Source organism: Takifugu rubripes, chromosome 8 (genome assembly GCF_901000725.2).
Source record: "Takifugu rubripes chromosome 8, fTakRub1.2, whole genome shotgun sequence".
Classification (NCBI taxonomy): domain Eukaryota; kingdom Metazoa; phylum Chordata; class Actinopteri; order Tetraodontiformes; family Tetraodontidae; genus Takifugu; species Takifugu rubripes.
In genome coordinates this window covers 19,419,686-19,440,100 of record NC_042292.1, presented here as the reverse complement: position 1 = coordinate 19,440,100, position 20,415 = coordinate 19,419,686, and the positions used below count along the sequence as shown (strand labels likewise).

The 20,415-nt window shown below is 52.9% G+C and overlaps 5 protein-coding genes across 9 annotated transcripts; all 5 read right to left on the bottom strand.

Moving 5' to 3' along the window:
• Window positions 1–257: 257 nt before the first annotated feature.
• Window positions 258–9,163, bottom strand: LOC101078426 (calmodulin-binding transcription activator 2-like). Of its 2 annotated transcripts, XM_029839987.1 has the most exons (17): window positions 8,733–9,163; window positions 7,924–8,586; window positions 7,555–7,609; window positions 7,260–7,394; window positions 5,368–5,531; window positions 4,303–4,481; window positions 3,996–4,074; window positions 3,623–3,854; window positions 3,305–3,538; window positions 3,016–3,227; window positions 2,691–2,872; window positions 2,407–2,611; window positions 2,239–2,310; window positions 2,027–2,047; window positions 1,479–1,672; window positions 1,323–1,397; window positions 258–1,246 (listed from the first exon to the last, which is right to left on the bottom strand). In XM_029839987.1, exons 1-17 carry the CDS (start codon window positions 8,778–8,780, stop codon window positions 1,192–1,194), a joined length of 2,805 nt encoding a protein of 934 aa, XP_029695847.1. In that variant the 5' UTR covers window positions 8,781–9,163; the 3' UTR covers window positions 258–1,191. The 2 variants fall into 2 exon arrangements, with proteins under 2 accessions (XP_029695847.1, XP_029695849.1); XM_029839989.1 differs by lacking the exons at window positions 7,555–7,609; window positions 8,733–9,163 and having other exon boundaries at window positions 7,924–8,090.
• Window positions 9,164–9,197: 34 nt separating this feature from the next.
• LOC115250651 (calmodulin-binding transcription activator 2-like) lies at window positions 9,198–12,552 on the bottom strand. 2 transcript variants are annotated; one of them, XM_029840033.1, is made up of 10 exons: window positions 12,475–12,552; window positions 11,550–11,627; window positions 11,053–11,156; window positions 10,865–10,932; window positions 10,651–10,786; window positions 10,469–10,540; window positions 10,175–10,322; window positions 9,964–10,092; window positions 9,703–9,898; window positions 9,198–9,622 (listed from the first exon to the last, which is right to left on the bottom strand). In XM_029840033.1, the coding sequence occupies exons 2-10, from the start codon at window positions 11,581–11,583 to the stop codon at window positions 9,232–9,234; spliced, it is 1,278 nt and encodes a 425-aa protein (XP_029695893.1). In that variant the 5' UTR covers window positions 11,584–11,627; window positions 12,475–12,552; the 3' UTR covers window positions 9,198–9,231. The 2 variants fall into 2 exon arrangements, with proteins under 2 accessions (XP_029695893.1, XP_029695892.1); XM_029840032.1 differs by lacking the exon at window positions 11,550–11,627 and having other exon boundaries at window positions 12,475–12,548.
• A 120-nt stretch (window positions 12,553–12,672) lies between these two features.
• LOC101075933 (stress-associated endoplasmic reticulum protein 1) lies at window positions 12,673–14,950 on the bottom strand. Its single transcript, XM_003975942.3, has 3 exons — window positions 14,665–14,950; window positions 14,060–14,135; window positions 12,673–13,979 (listed from the first exon to the last, which is right to left on the bottom strand). Exons 1-3 carry the CDS (start codon window positions 14,746–14,748, stop codon window positions 13,939–13,941), a joined length of 201 nt encoding a protein of 66 aa, XP_003975991.1. The 5' UTR covers window positions 14,749–14,950; the 3' UTR covers window positions 12,673–13,938.
• Window positions 14,951–15,575: 625 nt separating this feature from the next.
• Window positions 15,576–17,309, bottom strand: nppcl2 (natriuretic peptide C-like 2). The gene is given in 3 exon segments (NM_001032735.1): window positions 15,576–16,455; window positions 16,764–16,859; window positions 17,274–17,309. Coding segments are annotated over 2 exon segments (393 nt in total). The 5' UTR covers window positions 17,274–17,309; the 3' UTR covers window positions 15,576–16,158.
• Window positions 17,310–18,801: 1,492 nt separating this feature from the next.
• Window positions 18,802–20,234, bottom strand: trappc1 (trafficking protein particle complex subunit 1). Of its 3 annotated transcripts, none has more exons than XM_003975943.3 (5): window positions 20,112–20,234; window positions 19,671–19,769; window positions 19,534–19,604; window positions 19,194–19,332; window positions 18,802–19,107 (listed from the first exon to the last, which is right to left on the bottom strand). In XM_003975943.3, exons 1-5 carry the CDS (start codon window positions 20,172–20,174, stop codon window positions 18,979–18,981), a joined length of 501 nt encoding a protein of 166 aa, XP_003975992.3. In that variant the 5' UTR covers window positions 20,175–20,234; the 3' UTR covers window positions 18,802–18,978. The 3 variants fall into 3 exon arrangements, with proteins under 3 accessions (XP_003975992.3, XP_011615121.1, XP_011615122.1); XM_011616819.2 differs by lacking the exon at window positions 20,112–20,234 and adding an exon at window positions 19,896–20,095; XM_011616820.2 differs by lacking the exon at window positions 20,112–20,234 and adding an exon at window positions 19,848–19,870.
• Between the last annotated feature and the right edge of the window lie 181 nt (window positions 20,235–20,415).

The window sequence follows — 20,415 nt, the reverse complement described above, 5'->3', positions numbered from 1 at the left end:
CACCAACGATGGTTTACGAGGATTCCGTCAAATCGAGCAAAAGGACAAAGTCTCTTCAAAGCACTACGGAAAAAAATCAAAAATCAAAAGGTCAATATTCAAACGCCAAAATTGTGAGACCTTGTGGGCCTGTGCACGACAGCAACGTTGAGAGCAGGTGTGCGTTCAAGCGTGGGAACCTTCAGTTGTGGTGTTGTGGGGGACCCTGGCAACAGCACGACCAGTCGGCCCGGACGGGAAACCAGCTGAGACGAGGCAAATATCAAAGATCTGGTTTAATCTGCAGATTTGAACATACTGGATTTGAAAGTCTGGGGAATCAACTCATGCAAAGCTTCACTGCAGTACAACAACTGAAAGGATTCTCCAAAAACAGACACTCATGCTGACCTCTGCATCTGTCACCATGACGACGGCGCAGCAATGCTCAGGCTCCATATCATTAAAAACACAGCAACAGGAAGTGCATGGCCACGTCAGAAACAGTCGCAACTGTGACCTCGTCAATGCTGTGTTGGCATGGAAACAACTGATGCCATATCACTGACACAAATAAGAGGAAGTGACATCACACTGAGCCACATTAGCGTGCATTTTGACTGGTCTGAGGTCAGAAATCAGGGTTCTTTAAGACTCGACCTTACCGTGTGTACAACACACACACACACACACACACTTCATGCTGTAATAAATAAAAACATGAGAATATATAATTTCTATACATATATATATATGCTTCTATATGATTGTTTACATAGCTTTGAGTATATTAAAAGTGACAAAACTGCATTTAAAAATGTCTGATTTGAGCCGAGCTGCAGCTCAGCACAACTGCATCATGGGAACGTGTGTGTGTTCCCTGAGCCGCATCCGTCCAAGCTTCCTCCGGGACCAGAAAGGTTGCGTTCTTGATTCTTTGTCCTAAAAGGGATTTTGCTGAACTGGGAGTTGAACCAGTAACCAGTCAGGAACCAGTCGAGTCACAAGCATGAGTGGAGGACACAGCTGCTACATGTGTGTTGATATCTGACCACATCGTGGCCTTCATCGCGGACTGTGAGAGCAGGAAGGACGAGCCTGTGTGGTGGTGCTGAGGGACAGACAGCTACATTCAGGAGAGAGGACAGACAGGCGGACAGACAGTGCAGAGTCCTCTGCTCCTCAGTGCAAACTGAAGGTGGTTTAGGTGGTTTAGGTGGTCAGCCCTCTCCGCTCCAGCTCTCTGCTCTGTTTCAGCTCTTTGATCCTGGAACAGCAGGAGCAGCTTTAGGCTTTAGGCTTTGGCCCCGCCCACAGGGAGTGTGTACGCTTCAGAAGCTGACCTGTGTCTGCAGCGTCTCAGGAACCTCATGATCTTTCTTGCAGCCTGGTCCTGTTTCTTGGTCAAGAAGGTGCCCCTGACAAGGCAAACATAGCGATTCTCAATGAAAGTGAAGCCGACCGCCGACACCCTGCCAGCACCGCTGGAGAGCTCCTACCTGATCTTGGGGTTGTGGTTGGCGGCGCTTCTGGAGGCCTGTTTCAGACGCTCGAACTCTTTGTAGCTGCGGTAGTACTGCTGGATGAGGACCGCCGCTCTGCGACTCTGCTGGAAACGCTTCTGCTCGTAGTACGACCTGAACTTTGACTGGATCAAAATGGCCGCCTGGGTCATCTTCTTGTAGAGAGCGTACTGAGGGAACACAGCGACCATTTCAGAGCAGCCGTGCACGGAGACGCGTGGTCAGACAGCGTGAGGGTGGCTGTGATGACCGCTCATACCCAGGATGCACCGACACGGCAGCAGTGGACACCTCAGGCGAAGAGCGCCGCATGAGCGTTCACAGCCAACAAACCTCGTTCTTACAGTACAACAGGAATCAGGTGCCAATGCTAACAATAGCATCATGCTAGACTTGGCCTCCAGCCCTGATCAGTCAGGAAACTCAAAGAAATCATTCACATGAGAAGCCACACAAACACAAAACACTGATCCTGCTGAAGGACACGCGGCTCAGAAAACACACACATCAGCTGACAGCCGTACCTTCAGAGCTATCCATGTTAGCTGAGCAGAGGGAGAGAGGCAACACACAGCAGCAGGTTAGCTTAGTGTTAATGGAGCGTGTCCCCGCACGCACGCACGCACGCACGCACGCACGCACGCACGCACGCACGCACGCACGCACACGCACACGCACACGCACACGCACACACACACACACACACACACACACACACACACACACACACACACACCTGCTTGTATTTCCTGTAGCACCTCTGTATGACAGCTGCAGCCACGTCTTGTTGCTCTTTTAACTTGCGGCCCTACAAAAATATTATTCTTCAGATTGATGTAGAAGGTGGAAGCAACAACATGTCCTGGTTCATGTGACACACACACTCACACACACTCACACACACCTTGTATCTCCTGAAGGCGTTCTGGATGATCCGAGCAGCTTCATAAAGCTCCCTCTGCTCGCCGTCAGTCAGGGTCAGCAGAGCAAAGTCTCTCTCCATTTTCCCGTTGGCTGAAGCGTTTAGAAACTCCGCCCATGCGGCAGAGGATGGGGGGCGGAGCCTCTGGAGAGCCAGCGCGCTCAGAGGTGAGGGGGGACACATCCGCCTACAGGTGCAAACACAAACTGTCGTGGTACGGAACTGGACTCGGGCGCAGCGTCTGGGCCGTGCTGGGCGGGGCTTACCTGGGGGGGGAGTGTGTCTGGACGTCAACGGTTTCCAGGTAAGTCGCCAACCAGGTGTCCTGCATGGCTACATTGTCCTGCCTCTCTCTCAGCAGTGACTCCGCCCCCCTGGGGAAGTCCTCCTGTTTAATTCGCTCTGGAGTCGCCTGGATAATTTGCTCGGCCAGCGTTGCCATGTCAACCTGTCAGGTCAAAGGGTAACCACAGCAACAAACACCTGCTTAGAGTGCCTGACCTGCACGGATCCGACTTGATCCGATTCAAGAATTCAACAGCAGTGAGGAAGTGCAGCGCTGGAAGGAGGGATCAGGAAGCTGATGCGTACCTGCAGCTCCTCCTCCTCCAGATATTCCACCTCCTCTCCTTCGTTTTCAGCGTTCTCGCTGTAGCTCAGGAGTTGTTCTTCCAGCAGGTCTGACATGTGGCCCCGGCCCCCAATGTGCCCTGGATGGTACGTGTGGGCGGGGGGGTGTGGGCAGCTGCTCTTGTAGTCCATGAAGAACAGAAAAGAGTCTCTGGAGGCGTCGGCATTCAGGCCTGGAGGATTGCGACTGGTCAAGGGCGGGGCCAAGACAGACAAGCGCTCACTTCTGAAACAGGTGTGAGCTGGTTACCTGTACTCAGACTGGCATCAAGCTCCTCCCCCAACATGGACACAGCAGGAAGGGAGGCGAGAGGGAGGGGAGAGGGGGCAGGAGGGGACAGTGAGGATGAGGAGGAAGGAGAGGAGGGGGAAGAGGGGGAGGAGGGGGAGGTGTCCATCAGTGCCGGGCCACTGGAGTAGGCAGAACTGGGAGAGGGTGAGCTGGGGTCACTGGGGGACGGGAGGCTGCTGGAGGAGCTCAGACCTGCAACACGGACAACGGACATCCCATCAGGACGGGGCAACACGGTGACTGAGGGTGGGACGGGCCAGGACGGGCACGCGGTACCTGTGTCCAGACTGGACGACGACGGAGATGGCGGCTGCAGCGTGCTTGGGTCGGCTGGAGACATGGCACGCGTGTGCAGCTCCTCCAGCGCCATGGCGAGGCGGGTGTGTCCTCGGGAGCGGGCCACGGCGAGGGGCAGGCGTCCCAACGAGTCGGGGATCCCCAAAGCTGAGCTGTTCCAGCTGTACAGAAGCTCTGCTGCTCGCTGGTGGCCCAACGCACACGCCCACATCTGCAGCACACACACTCCTGTCAGGCGTGGGGGGGGTGTCGGGGGGGTGTGTGTGTCGGGCGTGTGTGTGTGTCGGGCGTGTGTGTGTGTGTGTCAGGCGCGTGTGTGTGTGTGTGTGTCAGGTGTGTGTGTGCATCATACCAGAGGTGTGCAGGAGAAGTGGTCGATGTTCAGAGCATCAACTTCCTGTTCCAAATCCAAACTGTCGTTGTTCATCATCCTGAAGCAAAACACAGTCAGTGGATGTGTGAAGAGCAAAAAGTGGGGCGTGCCCCCCTGGGGGGGCGCGGTGCGATGCGGGGGGGGGGGGGGGGGGGGGGGGGGGGCGTGCCCCTGGGGAACATGTTTTTGTGTTTTTGGCCGTACTAGAATAAAGTGTAATTGCACATCCACGACAGTAGGTGGCAGTGGCGCTCTCATTGTCAGAGTGTGTGTCAGGTGTGTGTACCTCCAGTGGACCAGAGTGTGAATCAGGTGTGTGTAGCCCTGAGCAGCAGCCAGGTGCAGCAGCGTCATGCCTCGGTGACGGACTGAGTGATGGAGCCTCTCTCCTCGCCCCCCCCACCGTCCTCCTCTCATCATGCGCTCACAAACTCCCACAATCCTCCTCTCAAACCACTGAGACGCCTGAGACAGAAGGGGACAGAGGACACGTGAGACACCATCATCATCATCATCACCTCCTCCTCTCCTCTCCCCCCTACTCTCCTCTCCTCTCCTCCCCCCTCTCCTCTCCTCTCCTCCCTCCTCTCCCCCTCTCCTCCCTCCCTCTCTCCTCCCCTCCCCCCTCTCCTCTCCTCTCCCCCTCCCCTCCTCTCCCCCTCTCCCCTCCCTCTCTCCCTCCCCTCCCCCTCTCCTCTCCTCTCCTCTCCCCCTCCCCTCTCCTCCTCCCCCTCTCCTCTCCCTCTCCTCCCCCTCCTCTCTCCTCTCCTCCCCTCTCCTCCCCCTCCTCCCCTCCCCTCCCTCTCCTCCCCTCCTCCCCCCTCTCCTCTCCTCTCCCTCTCCTCCCCCCTCCTCTCTCCTCTCCTCCCCCTCTCCTCCCCCTCCTCTCCTCTCCTCTCCCCCTCTCCTCCCCTCCCTCTCCTCCCCCTCTCCTCCCCTCCCCTCCCTCTCCTCCCCCTCCCTCCTCTCCTCCTCCCCCTCTCCTCCCTCTCCTCTCCCCCCTCCTCCCCCTCTCCTCCCCCTCTCCTCTCCTCTCCCCCCTCCTCTCCCTCTCCTCCCCCTCCTCTCTCCCTCCCTCCTCTCCTCCCCCTCCCCTCTCCCTCCCTCCTCTCCTCCCCCCTCCTCCCCCTCTCCTCTCCTCCCCCCCTCCTCTCCTCTCCCCTCCCTCCCCTCCCTCCCTCCTCCCTCCCTCCTTCCTCCCCCCTCCTCCCTTCTGACTCTCAGCCTATTTTAACTCCATGAGTCACAGCTGCTGAGGATCAGAGCCAGGTCCAGCAGCTGCACACATGTCAAACCTCCCCTCTCACCATCAGGCAGCCTGCTGACCTCTGTGACCTTCCTGGAATCTCACCTGCCCGTGGTCGTCAGGTAGAGCTGGGGGAGGGGGCGTGGCCAGCTGCGTGCTGTATTGGTGGTGCTGCTGCTGCTGGCTGCTGCTGTCACGGGCAGCCATCTCTGCCATCCTGCGCTCCATCTGTTCCAGACGCTCCAGAATGGACATCCTGAACTGATTATCTGCAGAGAACAGTCGGAACAGAGTCAGACCTCAGCTGGACCCAAGAGCGCGTCACACCAGAACACCTGCTGTCAATCATCCAGCGAGGCCGTAGAACGGAGCGCCGTGGGCGCTGACAGAGATAATCAGGAGTCAAATGGAAAACTGCTCTCCAAAATATCTGCTTCAAGAGGTGCTCTCCAACACACACACACACAGACACACACACACACACACACACACACTCTGAAATGGAAACTATTTCCACTGACTTCAATCGATCTGGCAGCTCCTGTGTGGTCGTGTGTAGGAAATCAAAGTCGAGTCCTTAATATAGCCTGATACACTGTGACCTGTATACACACACATTCATGAGCGCGCACAAGCACAAACACCCACAGTGAAAAAACTCAATGGCAGGAACTTTTGTTCATGCAGTGTGTGTGTGTGTGTGTGTGTGTGTGGGGGGGCCTCTGAAGCTCAGCTAAGCAACCAAGTCTCGGCCTTCAGCCAACCAACGATCTCAGCGAACGCCGTTGTTTCGCGGCTGAGATGAATCAGATCAATCACAAGTTGTGAGGTTTTGGCATCGTTGGAGCAGCTTTGCTGTCGGGCTGCAGCCACCACAGCTCAGATGGGATCAGGGTTTCTTCCAAAGGCTGAGGGGAAAACTGACGGTCTTTCCTTAAACTATCGAGACTCAAGTCAAAATTAGAAAAAGTAAAAGAGAATGAAAAAACTACATCTGAACTAAAAAAAGACCTAAAGCACGTTAATGCAGCTACACACAGAATCAAGCTGGAAAGAATCAAAATTTAAACTGTGCTCAACATCTGTAACCATGACAACCAATATACAGACAGACACATGGAAGTCAGAGCGCGGTCCTACCGACAGCGTCCGGCTGCTGCACGGCGTCCATCTTCAGTCTCACTGTCGGAGTGAGTGCAGGTGAAAAGTATTTTGGGGACATTATGATGTCATTGGAAAAATTACCCCCCCTCCACACACACACACACACACACACACACACACGCACGACGATGATGCGCTAACAGGGGACACACAAACACACTCACACACTTCATGAAGTCACACAGGAAGCAGACCGCGCGGCTGTGGGAGGATCAACTCGTTTAAAAGAGGCAGCAGCGTGTGTGAGAGCTCCGGATGGTGATATGCAGCAAGGCATGCTGGGATGCGTCACATTCCTGGCTTTGAGCCTGGAATCCTCACACACGTCAGCAGCTGCTTATCAGTTGTCCAGAGTGAAAGCTTTCTAAAAGGTACCCAATTAAACTTTCCTCTGAAACATCACGTCTGGACTGAAGAATCTGGAGCAGCAGACACTAGAGGGCGCTCCTGCTCACGAGTGTCGCCCAACCGGGACAGACGCCCTCCACCGGGTGTTGCTGGTCTTGTCTGGACTGCAGCGTCTGCCGGCATCAGCTTTATTATTAGCAGGATAACTGGAAGGGGATTGTTGGGTGCCATCAGGTCAAACCGGTTTTAATAGGCTGGTAAATGAGCTCCAAGCATGACTGTCTTCAACTCCAACTGGAGTGTGAAACCAAGTGCTGAGCAGCACCCACGTGTCTGACATACGGTGATGAATCTGCTTCAATCACACCGTGAAGGCGGCGCGATTTTGAATCCAGAAATCCTCATTTAAAGCACAACAGCCTCAAACCTGCGGAGCTGTGCTGAGTACACCTACAGACAGGAAGTTACTGCTCTCTGACACTGACCGTCCAATGAGAGCCAGTCGAGCTGCGAGCTGGGCAGAGAACTGGCGTTTCGAGCTCGGTACTCAAACAGGACCGACGAGGAGATGGATCCTCCCGACTCCAGAACCTGCAGACACACCAGGCCAGCCTCATGGGCTGAGAGAGGAGACACAGTCAGAACCCACGGCACATACCGGCGCCCTCATGTGGCAGACTTTATGAGCAGAACATTCAATCAAATGTACTGATGAACTTAAAGATTCTTCAGAATTATTCAGTGGAACTGTTATGTGAGAGAGTGCGAGTGTGTGGATACCAGGACAGTAGCACCGCAGCACCCCAGGCTGAATCAGTGATGCAGCGACAGTGCTCTGGTCGAAAACACAAGAATATCGACCCGAAAGCTCATTCCAAGGTCCTGTGATCAATACCTTCACACCTCCCTACACACGTCAGTAAGAGACAATTACTGAGTAGTCCACATCAGTTGACAGATGTTTCCTGTGTGTCTGCATCTGGCTGCTGAACAAGCTAATCAATGCTGCCCCCTGGTGCTCACAGGTTTGCTGTGCAATGGAGGCTAATCAAATAGATGGATATTTGCTGTACCGAAACATAAAATGGCTCTAAGATCAGAGGACAAAAGAACAAAAATATTTCTAGCCAAAAAATGCTGATAGGTTACCTCTGGGTAAGACCATTCTGGGGAGAAGTCAGTGATGGAGGCGAGACGACTGGAGGAAGAAGATGGCAGTGGATGAGGAAACGGAAGGAAGGAAGAAGAGGGTGATGGCTGAGGGGGCACCATGTAACGGACTCCCACGGGAAAAACATTTGAGATGTGGGACGCTGTGGGAGCAGCGTTTGGAGGCTCTGCAACAGGAGGGGCCTCTTCTGTGATCAGGTCAGCCATGAGGTCAGGAAACTGGCTGTCAAACGAGATGTCAAGCTCCTCCCCTCCTTGTTGACACTGGTCCACTTCCTCTTCCTCCCCCTCCAGATGTGTGTCCATGCAGGCTTCCTCTGTGTCGTAGCTCTGTCTTATCTCCTGTTTCACCTCCATGGGAGGCGTCACTGCCGGAGCATCATCAAATGCAAGAGCAGCAGGGGGGGAGTTCACAGCAGGATCAGGGCGGCTGTGCTCAAGCACCGAGGGCTGGTGGGGAGGTGACAGTTCGGAGTGATGGAAAGGCTGGCCCAGGACCACAGGCCGCTCCGCTTTAGCCTGTTGCTTGGTCTGACTGGCCGATGGGATGGAAGGACATGTCCCGTGCTGGCCGACGAGCAGCGGTGCAACGCAACTCCCCGTTTGCTGCTGCAGAGACGAGCTGGTGGAGGACGGCGGTCTCTGGAGACCAGACAGAGGTGTGATCACACGCTGGCCGTTCTAACCCCAGCATTCGCTAACACACCCCCAGTGAACCAGCATGTCGAGACACGTGAAGTTGTAAACACAATTCCATATCAGGAGTGGAGTAAAAGTGTCAGGCTCACCTGCGGCAGGTCAGTGGGCGGAGCTCCGCCTTCATCACCACCTCTCATCTCATCGTCCTCCTCCTCCTCCACCACCCTGCCCCTGGCTCCGTCCGATTCCCCGAGAGCTGACAGCTCCAGGCAGAGGGGGAGGAGGGGCGGGGTCACAGCGGACGAGGGAGACAGGGTGACGGTGGGGGGGAGGGAGGAGCAAGATAGCCGGCCGGCGGAACCTCGCCGGACAGTCTCGCAGGAGGATGAAGAGCGAGGCGACACTGACGAGGGAGGGGTAGAGGGAGGGGACAGGGAAAGGGTTAGTGATACGGGGGAGAAGGGTGAGGAGGAACACAGAACAGAGGAGAGGGCGGAGGAGGCACTGGGGGGGAGGAGCCCCCCATAAGTCTCACCCTGTTTAGGGGAGTTGAGAAAGGAGTCAGGGTCAAAGGCAGGAGGGATGGGTGGGGGGGGTTGGCATGGGGAGGGGGAGGAATGAGGGGAGGGAGGAGAGGTGGCAGCTGTGTTAGGAGGAGAAGAACAGGAGGAGGGGGTGAGGAGGAGGCTGCCGATGACCGGGGATGGAAGCAGGGTGAGGGAGAGCGTGGTGACACCTGGAGTGGGGGGGGGGGGCAGGCGAAGAGGAAGAGGGGGGGGAAGAGGGGGGCGCGGGAAGAGTGGGGGACAAAAGCAACTGTCCGGAGTGGGTCAGCGAGAGACTCCGCCCTGGCCCAGCCTCTTCTCCTCTGGCTCCTCCCCCTCCTCCCTTTGTGACAGTGGAGGTTGTTGCCATGACAATGACTGCGGTTTGTGGTAGCGCCACAGTGGCGAGATTGGCACGACTGTTGTAGAGGCCGTTGCCATGGTTACCCATGCTCATGGTGGCTCTGTGTGCTTGAGGGGGGGAGGAGGTGGAGCTGCAAGACAAGCAGAGAAGTGAAAATGGAACTGCGCTGCTGGTTTAGCGCCGTCTCCTCTGATTTGATGCTTTACTCACATGGGGGGGTGGGGTGATGAGGCAGGGCTGCTCTGAGCTTGGAGGCGGGGCAGTGGTGCGTCTCCTCCTGCTCCATCTCTCCCTGCCTCCCCTAGTTCAGGGGGGGGGGGTGTGCAGGAGGAGGACGGTAGTTTGGGAGAGATGATCCGATGTTTGGTGTTGTTACAGCGGTGAGGAATGTTCACTCCTGAAGACACTAAAGACACGCACAGGTGGGCAGGCCAGCTCACGCCGTCGCCACGGTGATGACAGGTAAGTTACCTTGGACGGTGTTGCAGAGGCAGGTGTGTGTCCGGGGTTGTGGTTTGGCTCTCTGCCTCTCCAGAATGTGTTGAACCAAGTCCTCGATGCTGAATTCTCCTGCGGCGCCCGACCACTTCATACTGTGGACTGCACGACAGCAGGTGTAAAACTACACGCAGTGCGACAAACTGCTCACGATGGCCGCCATCCCCGTCAGCATCTTCCTTACACATGGGCTTCAACTGACTCAGCAGGTCATCACGGCTCCACCTCATGCTGTCATGGCGGCTGGCCACTGTGCACAGCAGCGGACTGCATTTCCCAGAATCCTCCAGGGATGGTACGTTCAGATAGTGGACCAGCACGATGTCTGGGTTCTGTTACACAGGAGCAGATCATGGTTATGGAGTGATGACAGCTGCCGTTTCCATTACTCTTACCCAACTGTGTGTGTGTGTGTGTGTGTGTGTGTGTGTGTGTGTGTGTGTGTGTGTGTGTGTGCGTGTGTGTGTGAGAGAGAGACCTGCAGCAGCCAGTAGCATCGCCTATGGAATGTGGGCACAATGGAGGAATGAACGTAGCATCCGTACAGGCACTGAGAGCAGAGAAGGAAGACTTCGTGTCGCTCTTTAAGCACTTACAAAGACTTTGGCAGAAATTCCACATCGTTCCAAACGAAAGCTGGTATTCTGGATCCAGACTCACCACCATGCCCTTGACCTTCAGCTTCAGGTGATCTTCTCTTGTCGTCTTTCCATCTTTTCTTTTCTTCCAGCTGTATCCATCGTTCCTGTACTTCACTTTCTTCCTGTTGTAAAGGACAACGCTGCCGTTCTTCGGCCTGAAAGAACAACAGCGACCGGCGAGCGTGAATACCAGGGCTCCCTCGCCAACGCCTGGCGAGCTCCGAGAGGCGTACCTGGTTCTCAGGGTGCAGGAGAGCCACTCGTCATGTCTGTCGAATGAAATCAGGTAGGCAGCGATCTCCTGCAGAAATAGAGCACCGTCGATCACCGCCCCTCACGGCTGAGACACCAACGATCATGTTCTCTACACCGCAGCCACAGAGAGGACATCAACGCACCACCACTGAACAACGGGTCTCACCTCATTCGTGTTCCACCTGAGGCTCTCACTGGGCAGGCGGGACAGACGAGGGAGACTTTCCAGCAGTTTGTTGGGGAGGAACACCTTCCTTGGCCCTTTGTTCTCTACCGACACAGAACACAGAGAAGAACACAGATGAAGAGCTGCTCTGGTGTTTCACACACCAAAAGAAACTGTTGCTTTACTTCTCTCTTGATTATTAACCTAAAAGACAGCAACAACAGCTCAGGGAGCCGTGGAGCCTTCACACACCATCACAGCCTGAATCTGAGGCAGAACACCTGACAAGTTCACAGCGGATGAATACAAAGTAACACAACAACCGACTTACCAACACAAATAATACTCACTAACATTTTAATGTCGCAATTAATTACTTCCTATTCGTTTTGGCAAACAACAGGAGGCAAAGTGTGAAATGTGAGTGTGACAGCGAGTGTTGCTTCATACAAAGACCTCTCCCAACGTGGAAGATACTGCTGTAATGTCTGACTGACCTGTCTCCATGGAAACCATCTCCTTGTTGCTCATGGTGACGGGATGGTCTCACACAAAGCACAGCCACACGCACTGCGCTGCTCGCCACGTGGACACATGCACATGCACACGGAAGAGCAGAAAACAGGGACAGACAGGTGAAGGGAAGATTCATCTGGCAGAACTTGGCAAATTCTGGAGGAACTCTGATGCTCCAAAACCTCCAGACATGTTGTCAACTGTGAGGATGCACTTCGGTGCTGGCTCATGTCGGCACACCTGATATTCGAGCCAACAACTCCACCCACCCACCCACACACACACGCACACACGCACACACGCCCTCCGTCAATAGCTCCCAGTTGCTAAGCAACAGTTGAATCTGCATCCAATTTCAGATGAGCGTCTCCATCAGAGCCCGTGTGTCTGTTTGTGCTTTCAGAAATATGGTTCACCGTGGTCAATAGCTGAGGAATAAAGCTACAATTACAGGACCGTGTCGTATGAACGCGCACACGCACACCCTCTCTCCGGAGGACGCGGCTACCGCCGTCAGCTCCCCTGGCTGCGGGGGCTCTGGGATGGGCTCCCCGGCTGGACAAGCTCGGGCTGTGGCGCTAATCAGCCAACACACGTCTCTCTTCGGCGTCATGGCGGCGCAGAACGTCGGAAGAACCCGTACAGATGTAAAGTTTCGCTGCCAGAGTGCTCGAGAACGGCGAGGGTTTGGCTGCAGCAGCCGCGGCTAAGCTAGCCTTAGCCTCCTGTCACCTGCGCTTAACGCCCCCTGAAGCCGAGCGAGCGGCCTCCCCTCCAGGTTCGGACGTTCTCATGGTAAAGTGCCAACTTGTGTCTAAATCCAGTTGATCAAAAACAGCGACTGAGCGAAACGAGACTGCCACAAACGAGACATGATGAGGTAAAACCGTCTGTCAAAGCTTTTACCTTCCGCCTTCTGCACAGCCGCCATCTTCTCTTTCGCTGACGTCATGTCGTCGATGCGTGGGAGGCGGGGCCTGCTTCTGATTGGCTCTCGCCTCTGACGTCAGCGCCCCTGAAAACGCCGCTTCCTGCTTCCTGCCAGGATGATCCTGCCAGGATGATCCTGCGGGCGGTGAGCAAACACACTACTGGGGACCAGGGCTGGTTGACCACCTTTATTCTTCCCTCTTCAAGTTCACACTCAGTTCATTGCAAAAATACAAACATTTGAAAGCATTTGGCACAAAGACACCAGATTATAAAACAATGAGGTTTTTGATAATTGCTTGTTCTACAAAGTGTATCACAGGATTAGTTCAACATTTTTGTCAAATAGATGTAACAACAGATAATGTGGGGAACCATGTCTGCACAACTAGACGCGTAATAGGCTCGTCGCAATCTAAAAGGTCAGAATTCTCCAAATAGAGCATAAAACCAAATCAACCTTTTTGAACCTTTTTGCTGCTTTCATTCTTCCATTCATTGGTTTCAGTGCACGAATCTCTCACTGATCAGTAGAAACACAGTCTGATCACCAAACACTTGGAAGCAGTGAAGACTTAACACACTGACAGAAAAATATCACAGGTTTATTTTGTAGAAAAGCAAAGCGTGTCCTCCAGCAGCTGCCGTGGCGACGGGCGAGCAGAGCGCCGCACGCGTCCGCCAGGACCCTCTGACCAGCAACACCTTTGAGTAAAACCAAGCAAACAGCTGCTTTGGTCCCCGTGTCACCCGGCGTGAGGGTTCAGACCTCCTTGTGCCACTTCATTCCCCTCTAATCACGGTCACAAGGCGGCTGAGCTGGCGTCTGACAGGAAGAAGCAGACGTTCACATTTCAAGGACTGGCCAGTGGCGGCAGGCTTTTATTTCAAAATATTTACAGCGAGTGGTTGGAGCTGGCGACAGTAAATCCTCATGACTGTCATGATACTGAGGCTGCTGTCAACACTTCTCATCAATATTTCACATTAAAGGCCAAGAGATGAAAAATATGTTGGAAAAAGTGAAAAGTGTTGAGCAACAAACCACCAAATGTCAGACTGGACAGACTGGTAGGAGAGCAACTGAAGTGATTCCTGTCCGTCAGATGCAGAGAAACAGGAAGTAAAGGAATCCCGGAGAGACTGCTAACAACCCCGGAACGCTCCCTTAACTCACATCGGCTCTCGACAAGTGTTCAGCCAAACAGGAAGAAGAGTTAAGACTTCATCTGATGATCAAATCAATAAACAATATCTCGTTAATCAGCTTCATCAAGGAAGGCAATTTAAAAACGAGAAGGGGGCAAGAGTGAGGGGAAAACGCACAGCTGAGAATTCAACTCCACAGGAACGTGTGTGTGTGTGTGTGTGTGTGTGTGTGTGATGGGTGGGTTGGGTTATGATGGCAGGCGAACAGCTTGGCTCCAGGGTCAAAGGTTATCACATGCCCTGCCTGATGCTCTGGATGATCTGGAAGATGGCTGCAAACACAAAGAAAGAGCTGAGTGACCGCGGACAGATGTGCTCCTCCTCAGCTGTGCAGAAAAGTCACGTGACCCACCTGATCCACAGACCACAAAGACGAAGAGCGCGAGCAGCCATGGACCCACCGGAGACTTTTCCTCGTTCACGGGCCGCTGAAAAATGAACATCCCATTACAAGAGAATCAGTCTTGAACATGAAACACATGACCAGATCTAAGCAGTCACAGTTTCAACACTCTGATCTAAACCAGATCTGCTACATACAGCAGGAGCCTGACAAGCTTTAACACCTGGGGCCACAGGGGCCCCTGTGCCGGGCCGCAGGGCCCAGATCTGAGCTCCACAAACTCGCTAATTCACAAAACGTCACAGATTTCTGAGATTTTCGCTCTTTGCACGGGTATTCTATTATAATATTAACTAACAAACATCCCTCAGGAGCCAAATATTAGTGGACTGTAGACATACATCGGTTGTTACAAGCTAAGGCTAAGACTGCTAACGCTAACATAGGTACGTTTGAGCAGAGTTACTGTGTATTTGTGTGTAGATTTACAAAGGAATTACACATTGTATTATTTAAACTCTGATACTAATAAAACGCGTTATTACAAGAGGCCGAAAGTGCTGTGAACGAGGCCGCTGACTGATTAGCCGTTAGCCTGGCTGTCAGTCCCGTACCGAGGTTTTCTGGACGTGTCCCCGCTGTGTTATGGTCTTGCTATGTCGCTCATTCGCCACTTTCATTCGCTGCACCGCCGACATGTTTCAGGTTCGACCCGGATCTGGAGCTGGAGGGCGGGGACGTGAAGATAGCAGTCCGGTGGGAGAGGAAATGTCCCGCTGAAGGAGAGGCTCCTGCTCTGGTGCCGTGTTGCTCGCCACAGCCGTGCCAATGAGACGCTAATTGTGAGCTAGTCGTTAGCCGCGTTAGCCGCGTTAGCCGCGTTAGCAACCCCGCGGAGTCACGTGACGCCAATTCACCGTGTTCCTCGACCGCCCTCTAGTGGCCAAAGCAGTCGTGACCCTTGACTCAGGTCTGACGTCACCGCAGATTCCGTTCACACATTTCATGGGTCTTTGGAGGCATCGAGCTCTGCCTCGGTTGTAGCCAACAGTCACTTGCTAGAGTCATTGTTCATCAATTGGTTGTGAGAAGTTCTAGTTCAGAACCTTCTCAACCAGAACCTGGTTCTCTGTGTTGCATTTTTGGACACAAACATGCAGACAAGAACCTTCTGAGAGGGAAGGCCTTTCCTCCTCCCCTCCTCCCAGGTTAACCCCAGTTTCACTCCGGTTTATCCTAATTTAACCCCAGTTTAACCCCGGTTTATCCTAATTTAACCCCAGTTTAACCCCGGTTTATCCTAATTTAATCCCAGTTTAACCCCGGTTTATCCTAATTTAACCCCAGTTTAACCCCGGTTTATCCTAATTTAACCCCAGTTTAACCCCGGTTTATCCTAATTTAATCCCAGTTTAACCCCGGTTTATCCTAATTTAACCCCAGTTTAACCCCGGTTTATCCTAATTTAATCCTAGTTTAATCACAGTTTAACCACGGTTGCTCTTAATACAAAATGACAACAGAGCAAATTTTCTCTTTATTTGACAGTCTTCTAATCAAACACACTCCTGCATGTTTAACACACGGTCGTCCCACAGTCTCTCTCTCACTCACACACACACACACACACACACACACACTCCTACATGTTTAACACACGGTCGTCCCACAGTCTCTCCCTCACTCACACACGCACACACACACACACACACACTCCTGCATGTTTAACACACGGTCGTCCCACAGTCTCTCTCTCACTCACACACACACACACACACACACACACACACACACTCCTGCATGTTTAACACACGGTCGTCCCACAGTCTCTCTCTCACTCACACACACACACACACACACACACACACACACACACACACACTCCTGCATGTTTAACACACGGTCGTCTTACACACACCTGTGTGTTAGGTCATTGGTGAGTGGGGGACAACATGTCCCCACATCCAGTCAGTCCCTGGGTTCTACTCCCTCGTTGTTAGTTCCTTTTTAGTGAAGGTCAGAGGTCACGCACAGCCACCTGCTCCGGCAGCGAGGCAGGGCCAGGCTCCATGCCACCATCCGTCACCATGACAACCGTGCCTGCCACTTCAACAGCCCAGACCACTGATGGAGCCGATGCGGTCGATCTTCATCCCAAAGCATCCTCTTCCTCCAACCATGGAGCTCCGGCCCCGCCTCGTGGTTTTGGACTGCTGCTGCAGGAAGTCCAGCAAGAACCGAGACCCACCTTCGGACCCCCTGGTCAATCCCCTCAAAGCACCAGGACTGGCCCCAAAGCTCCTCGGGGGACCTGGACGTCTGGGCAACAGCTCAGCGATGTCATCGGTGTTGACTGGAGTCGAGATGATTGAGGAGAGACGAGCGCCAAAGAGCGCTCGCAAGACCTGCCCAAGAGAAACAGGATCAGAACCAAGACCCATCAGAAGGTTGTGTGGAGTCCTTCATGAGTTCCATGGTTCCATGTTAAGAAGGCTTCAGGGTGTCAGATGAGAGCAGCTCCAGTCCTGGAGCCCAGCAGGTCACCCTGCAGCGCCCCGCGAGGAGCTGCTCCCAGGTTCTGACACCATGTCGCACATGAGGATGAAGAGGATGAGAGGATGAGGATGAAGCTGTGGAACTGTTGCTGAAGATGGTGACGACGACATGAGTCTGTTAGGATGTTCGATGGAGGGGAGGAGGTTTCTCCACAGACCTGCGCCTCATCTCGTGTCATCGATGGCCGTGGCTCCACTGGGATGGCGAGGAAGAGGAGCACAAGGGGGACAAAGGATGAAGAAGAAGCTGCCATCTTTGGAGAGAAACCAGCCGAACATGGAAGACAAAAGAGGTTCAGTCACACTGTGGTTGTGGGACGTTCCTGAGTCCTCAGGGCCAGGCATCGTTCTGCAGCGCCCCCTGCTGGCTGGATGACTTCTGAATCCCAACTGAGGCGCCTCCGGACCAGAGGAAGCGTGAAGAACTGTAAAAACTTGTGTAATAATATACCAGACAACTTCTGACTGCCACGGTTACTGTTTAATATGTCTGTGGCACCGTCGCAGGTTTGATCATCTGTAGATGATTCCAAAGAAGGAGAAAATGGAAATGCAGAGGGAGGCATGTTCGCTGATCTTAACAATGGAATTAGCAAGTACACATGAGGCTGTGAGGACCTAGCGTTAGCATCAGCTCAAGAACCCAGCAACTAAACAAGAGAACTCACTGAGGCGGAAGGTTCCAACACGCTCCGGAAGATTCTGCTGGCGCTCCGGGGGTTTTCCTCCAAAATCACAAGTTGATGAAGGACAACGAGAAGGTTTCAGCTAAAACAACACGTCAGTCCTGTCGGGACGGGTCCAGAGCAGAGCGCCCCGACACACACCTGCTTTTATACACGTTACTGCAGCCCTGTCACACATTCTGACTACTGTTACCCCGACAACAGCCCTGCCCTCCAGCACACACACACTCTCACACACATTCTCACACACACTCACACCCTCTCTCTCTCTCACACACTCACACACACACCTCTGACCCCTCAGTTGCTCAGTGATTGACAGCCACCTGAGAAGGTGTCTGTGTGTCAGAGTACCATGGAGGCTCTGGAGCTCCAGGCTGCTCCAGGACCTGTCATGGTCATCTGGAACCCTGCTGGGTCAGCAATGGTTTGAGCTGTTGCCAGCCACTGGGATGGCCGAGGTTGTCCTCAGGGTAGCAGTGGGACACTGACAAGACAGGTGTGCACACACCTGGAAACCAGGTGAACTATGACAAGGCTGTTTTTATGATGCTCTTGGTGGCACTGCCATGAGAGAGCCTGTGGTGGTCCCCTAAGGTGGCCTCCAGCAGTTAAAGATCAGTCTCAACCCTCATGACCTCTGACCCTGGTCAGCCCGCCTCCTTGTAAACTATCACCACAGCAACAACGTCCTTGTGACCAACTATTTCCTGTGGGAAAAGGCAGGGCTGCAGATGCTCCCAAAGATAGGTGTGTGTTTGTGTGTGTGTTTGTTTAATGACCCCCTGTCGTCTTTGTCCCAGGCAGACAAAGCCCCGCCCCCCATTCAGCTTCTGACGTCATCAAGCACACACATAAAACACAACACACACAAAACAGCTCATCCATCACCTCATTAGGAAGAGGTCAACAATCACAAAAACAGGTCATGTCTGAGTGGGTGTGTGTCCTGACATGGATCGTCCTCCCACGCACACACACACACGCACACACACACTCATCACCTGAAGAGTTTTCCTCATGAGTGCTCGTAGGCTTCAGAGTTTGGGGGGATTATTTTACATCTTGAAAATGCTGCTGGGCCAGAGGAGGGTGAAATGATCGTCCCTGCTCCGTGGCTGGCTGGGGAATCAGCCCCGTTAGCCATGTTTTAGCGGTGCGTTCGAGGGAAGTACGTGTGGTCCCAAGAGTTCTACCATCTATGTGAGGACCTGATGTACAAGGACAGTCTTCTTTGACAGGAGTCATCTCATTCTCACCTCTGCTGAAAACAGAGGTGTCATCTGCTTCACTGGAGCTCCACACAGCTCACTACTCGTCACCAGGCAACAGGCAGCCAGCGCTGCAACTGTCCCGACCCGTCAGCATTGACGTCACAGCATTCTCTGCACAAACGCATGAGAAATGGCCTCTAACAGAGTGTGAAACACAAGATTTAAGTTCTCGGCTCTGGTGACATCAGAAACCTGCCATCTACCGTGCGGCTACGGTTTACATGACACAAGTCGTATTTATGATGAAGCAAACGTTTATTATTGTTCACAAACCTCATCAGTCGAGTTTCATCATCGACACATTGGAAATGCAAAAAAAGGGAATCAATCACATCAATCAATGTCTGACTGCACAAAAACTAACAGGTGTGTGTGTGCGTGCGTGCGTGTGTGCGCATGTGCGTGCGCGTGCATTAAGCAGCTCGTGGACTGTAGTACGGCAGCGCTTTGATGAAGGCTTCTAATCGGCTGCTGAACAGTTCGCTGTCCAGGCTGTGAGAGGAGCTGCCGACGGGGTTCTTCACGATGAACTCCACATACAGCTGAGAGACAGAGCAGACAGACGATTCACTCACACGCTTTCTGAAACCCAACAGCAGCACAAAGTGTGCGTCTGCAGGTGTCTTACGTTGCTGTATATGTGCTGTAGTGTGTCTCTGGCATTGGACACAGACAGGTCAGTGTTCAGTACAAACTTCAGTCCACTCGCAGTCTCATAATAATGAAGCCGGTATTTGCTGGTCTGGAAGGAGAGGAAGCCATCTTTCCTGAGGAGAGAAGAGCGGCTAAGGAGCACAAGTCTCACCCTGGAAAAACGCGATATGCTCAGACAGCTGCTTCAAGAATATTACTCTAGTGTCTTAATTGCACAGTGAGACATTGGCAATGCAGCCAGTCAAATTTCAACTGTGACAGACTGCATTTTCCAGCCTCAGCGACGGTGAGCTGGCAGCTTTGCTGAAGGATACATGTCTGAAGGAGAAATCTTGCTGACGAACGATCGGATGGAAAATAGCATCCCGTACATCAGTTTAAACTCCTGCAAAAACACAGAAACTTTCAGTTCACCAAGCTTTCCGGGGATTTTGAAACCTTCCGATACTACCTCGTCTTTCGAGATGCCAGCCTGCTTCTTGCGGTTCCATTCGTTGTAATAAAGGCAGCTGCCGTTGCGGTCAAAGATGTACAAGTTGTGGACGGTCATCTGCAAAGACGAACGCAAGTAGAAGGACTTACTGCTACTGTTCAAGAGAATCACGATCAACATCCTGTCGACTCATACATCCTTTTAAGTGAAGAATCGATCTTCACTTTTCCCCACGTCTCTAACCTTTGATTGAGCCTCTGAGATAAATCGGTTCTTTCTAAAACGGTGTCTGGCCGACAACACATAAAGGCGTGTATTTTACAAAGGTGCGTTGATACAGAACAAGCATTTATCAACCAGTCATGTCGGAACTACAAAAAACAGAGTTTAAAAAAAAGCCAGGTCGAACTTTTAAATCGAATATTACAAAACACACAACGAAGCGGCTAAAGTGTTTACCTTCACTTCCGTAGTCATGCGGCGCTCAGGACCCCGACCGTATTCCGCGGTGCCCGCGCACATGCCGTGACAAAATGCCGTTCCATAAATATTTAATCGGTTTATTTTATTGGTATTTTATTGGATTTACAGAAGTACCTCGAAAATGAACATGATGACGTGTGGAGTGTTCTGTTGCAACTATTTAAGCAGCAAAAACTTTGAACACAAAATAATAACAAAAGCATCAGCTACCCTTGGCTAATGGCAGTTAGCTTGGACCTGAAATAACAGTGCAAGTACAAATATTGTTAAATTTTATTTG

Excerpts from the sequence above, each read along its gene's own strand:
- trappc1 (XM_003975943.3), bottom strand. The coding sequence starts at position 20,174 with ATGTGCGCGGGCACCGCGGAATACGGTCGGGGTCCTGAGCGCCGCATG. Across the intron at positions 19,770-20,111 it reads GCATGACTACGGAAGTGAAG|ATGACCGTCCACAACTTGTA; the intron begins GTAAACACTTTA and ends TCGTCTTTGCAG. Across the intron at positions 19,333-19,533 it reads AAGATTTCTCCTTCAGACAT|GAAAGATGGCTTCCTCTCCT; the intron begins GTATCCTTCAGC and ends TTCTCTCCTCAG.
- LOC115250651 (XM_029840032.1), bottom strand. The coding sequence starts at position 12,520 with ATGACGTCAGCGAAAGAGAAGATGGCGGCTGTGCAGAAGGCGGAAG. Across the intron at positions 11,157-12,474 it reads GGCTGTGCAGAAGGCGGAAG|AGAACAAAGGGCCAAGGAAG; the intron begins GTAAAAGCTTTG and ends CTGTGTCGGTAG. Across the intron at positions 10,323-10,468 it reads GATGCTACTGGCTGCTGCAG|AACCCAGACATCGTGCTGGT; the intron begins GTCTCTCTCTCA and ends CCTGTGTAACAG.
- LOC101078426 (XM_029839987.1), bottom strand. The coding sequence starts at position 8,780 with ATGAGAGGTGGTGATGAAGGCGGAGCTCCGCCCACTGACCTGCCGCAG. Across the intron at positions 4,075-4,302 it reads CACACTCTGGTCCACTGGAG|GATGATGAACAACGACAGTT; the intron begins GTACACACACCT and ends GTTTTGCTTCAG. Across the intron at positions 1,247-1,322 it reads CTGAGACGCTGCAGACACAG|GATCAAAGAGCTGAAACAGA; the intron begins GTCAGCTTCTGA and ends CTGCTGTTCCAG.
- LOC101075933 (XM_003975942.3), bottom strand. The coding sequence starts at position 14,748 with ATGTCGGCGGTGCAGCGAATGAAAGTGGCGAATGAGCGACATAGCAAG. Across the intron at positions 14,136-14,664 it reads GACACGTCCAGAAAACCTCG|CGGCCCGTGAACGAGGAAAA; the intron begins GTACGGGACTGA and ends TTCATTTTTCAG. Across the intron at positions 13,980-14,059 it reads CTTTGTGGTCTGTGGATCAG|CCATCTTCCAGATCATCCAG; the intron begins GTGGGTCACGTG and ends TTGTGTTTGCAG.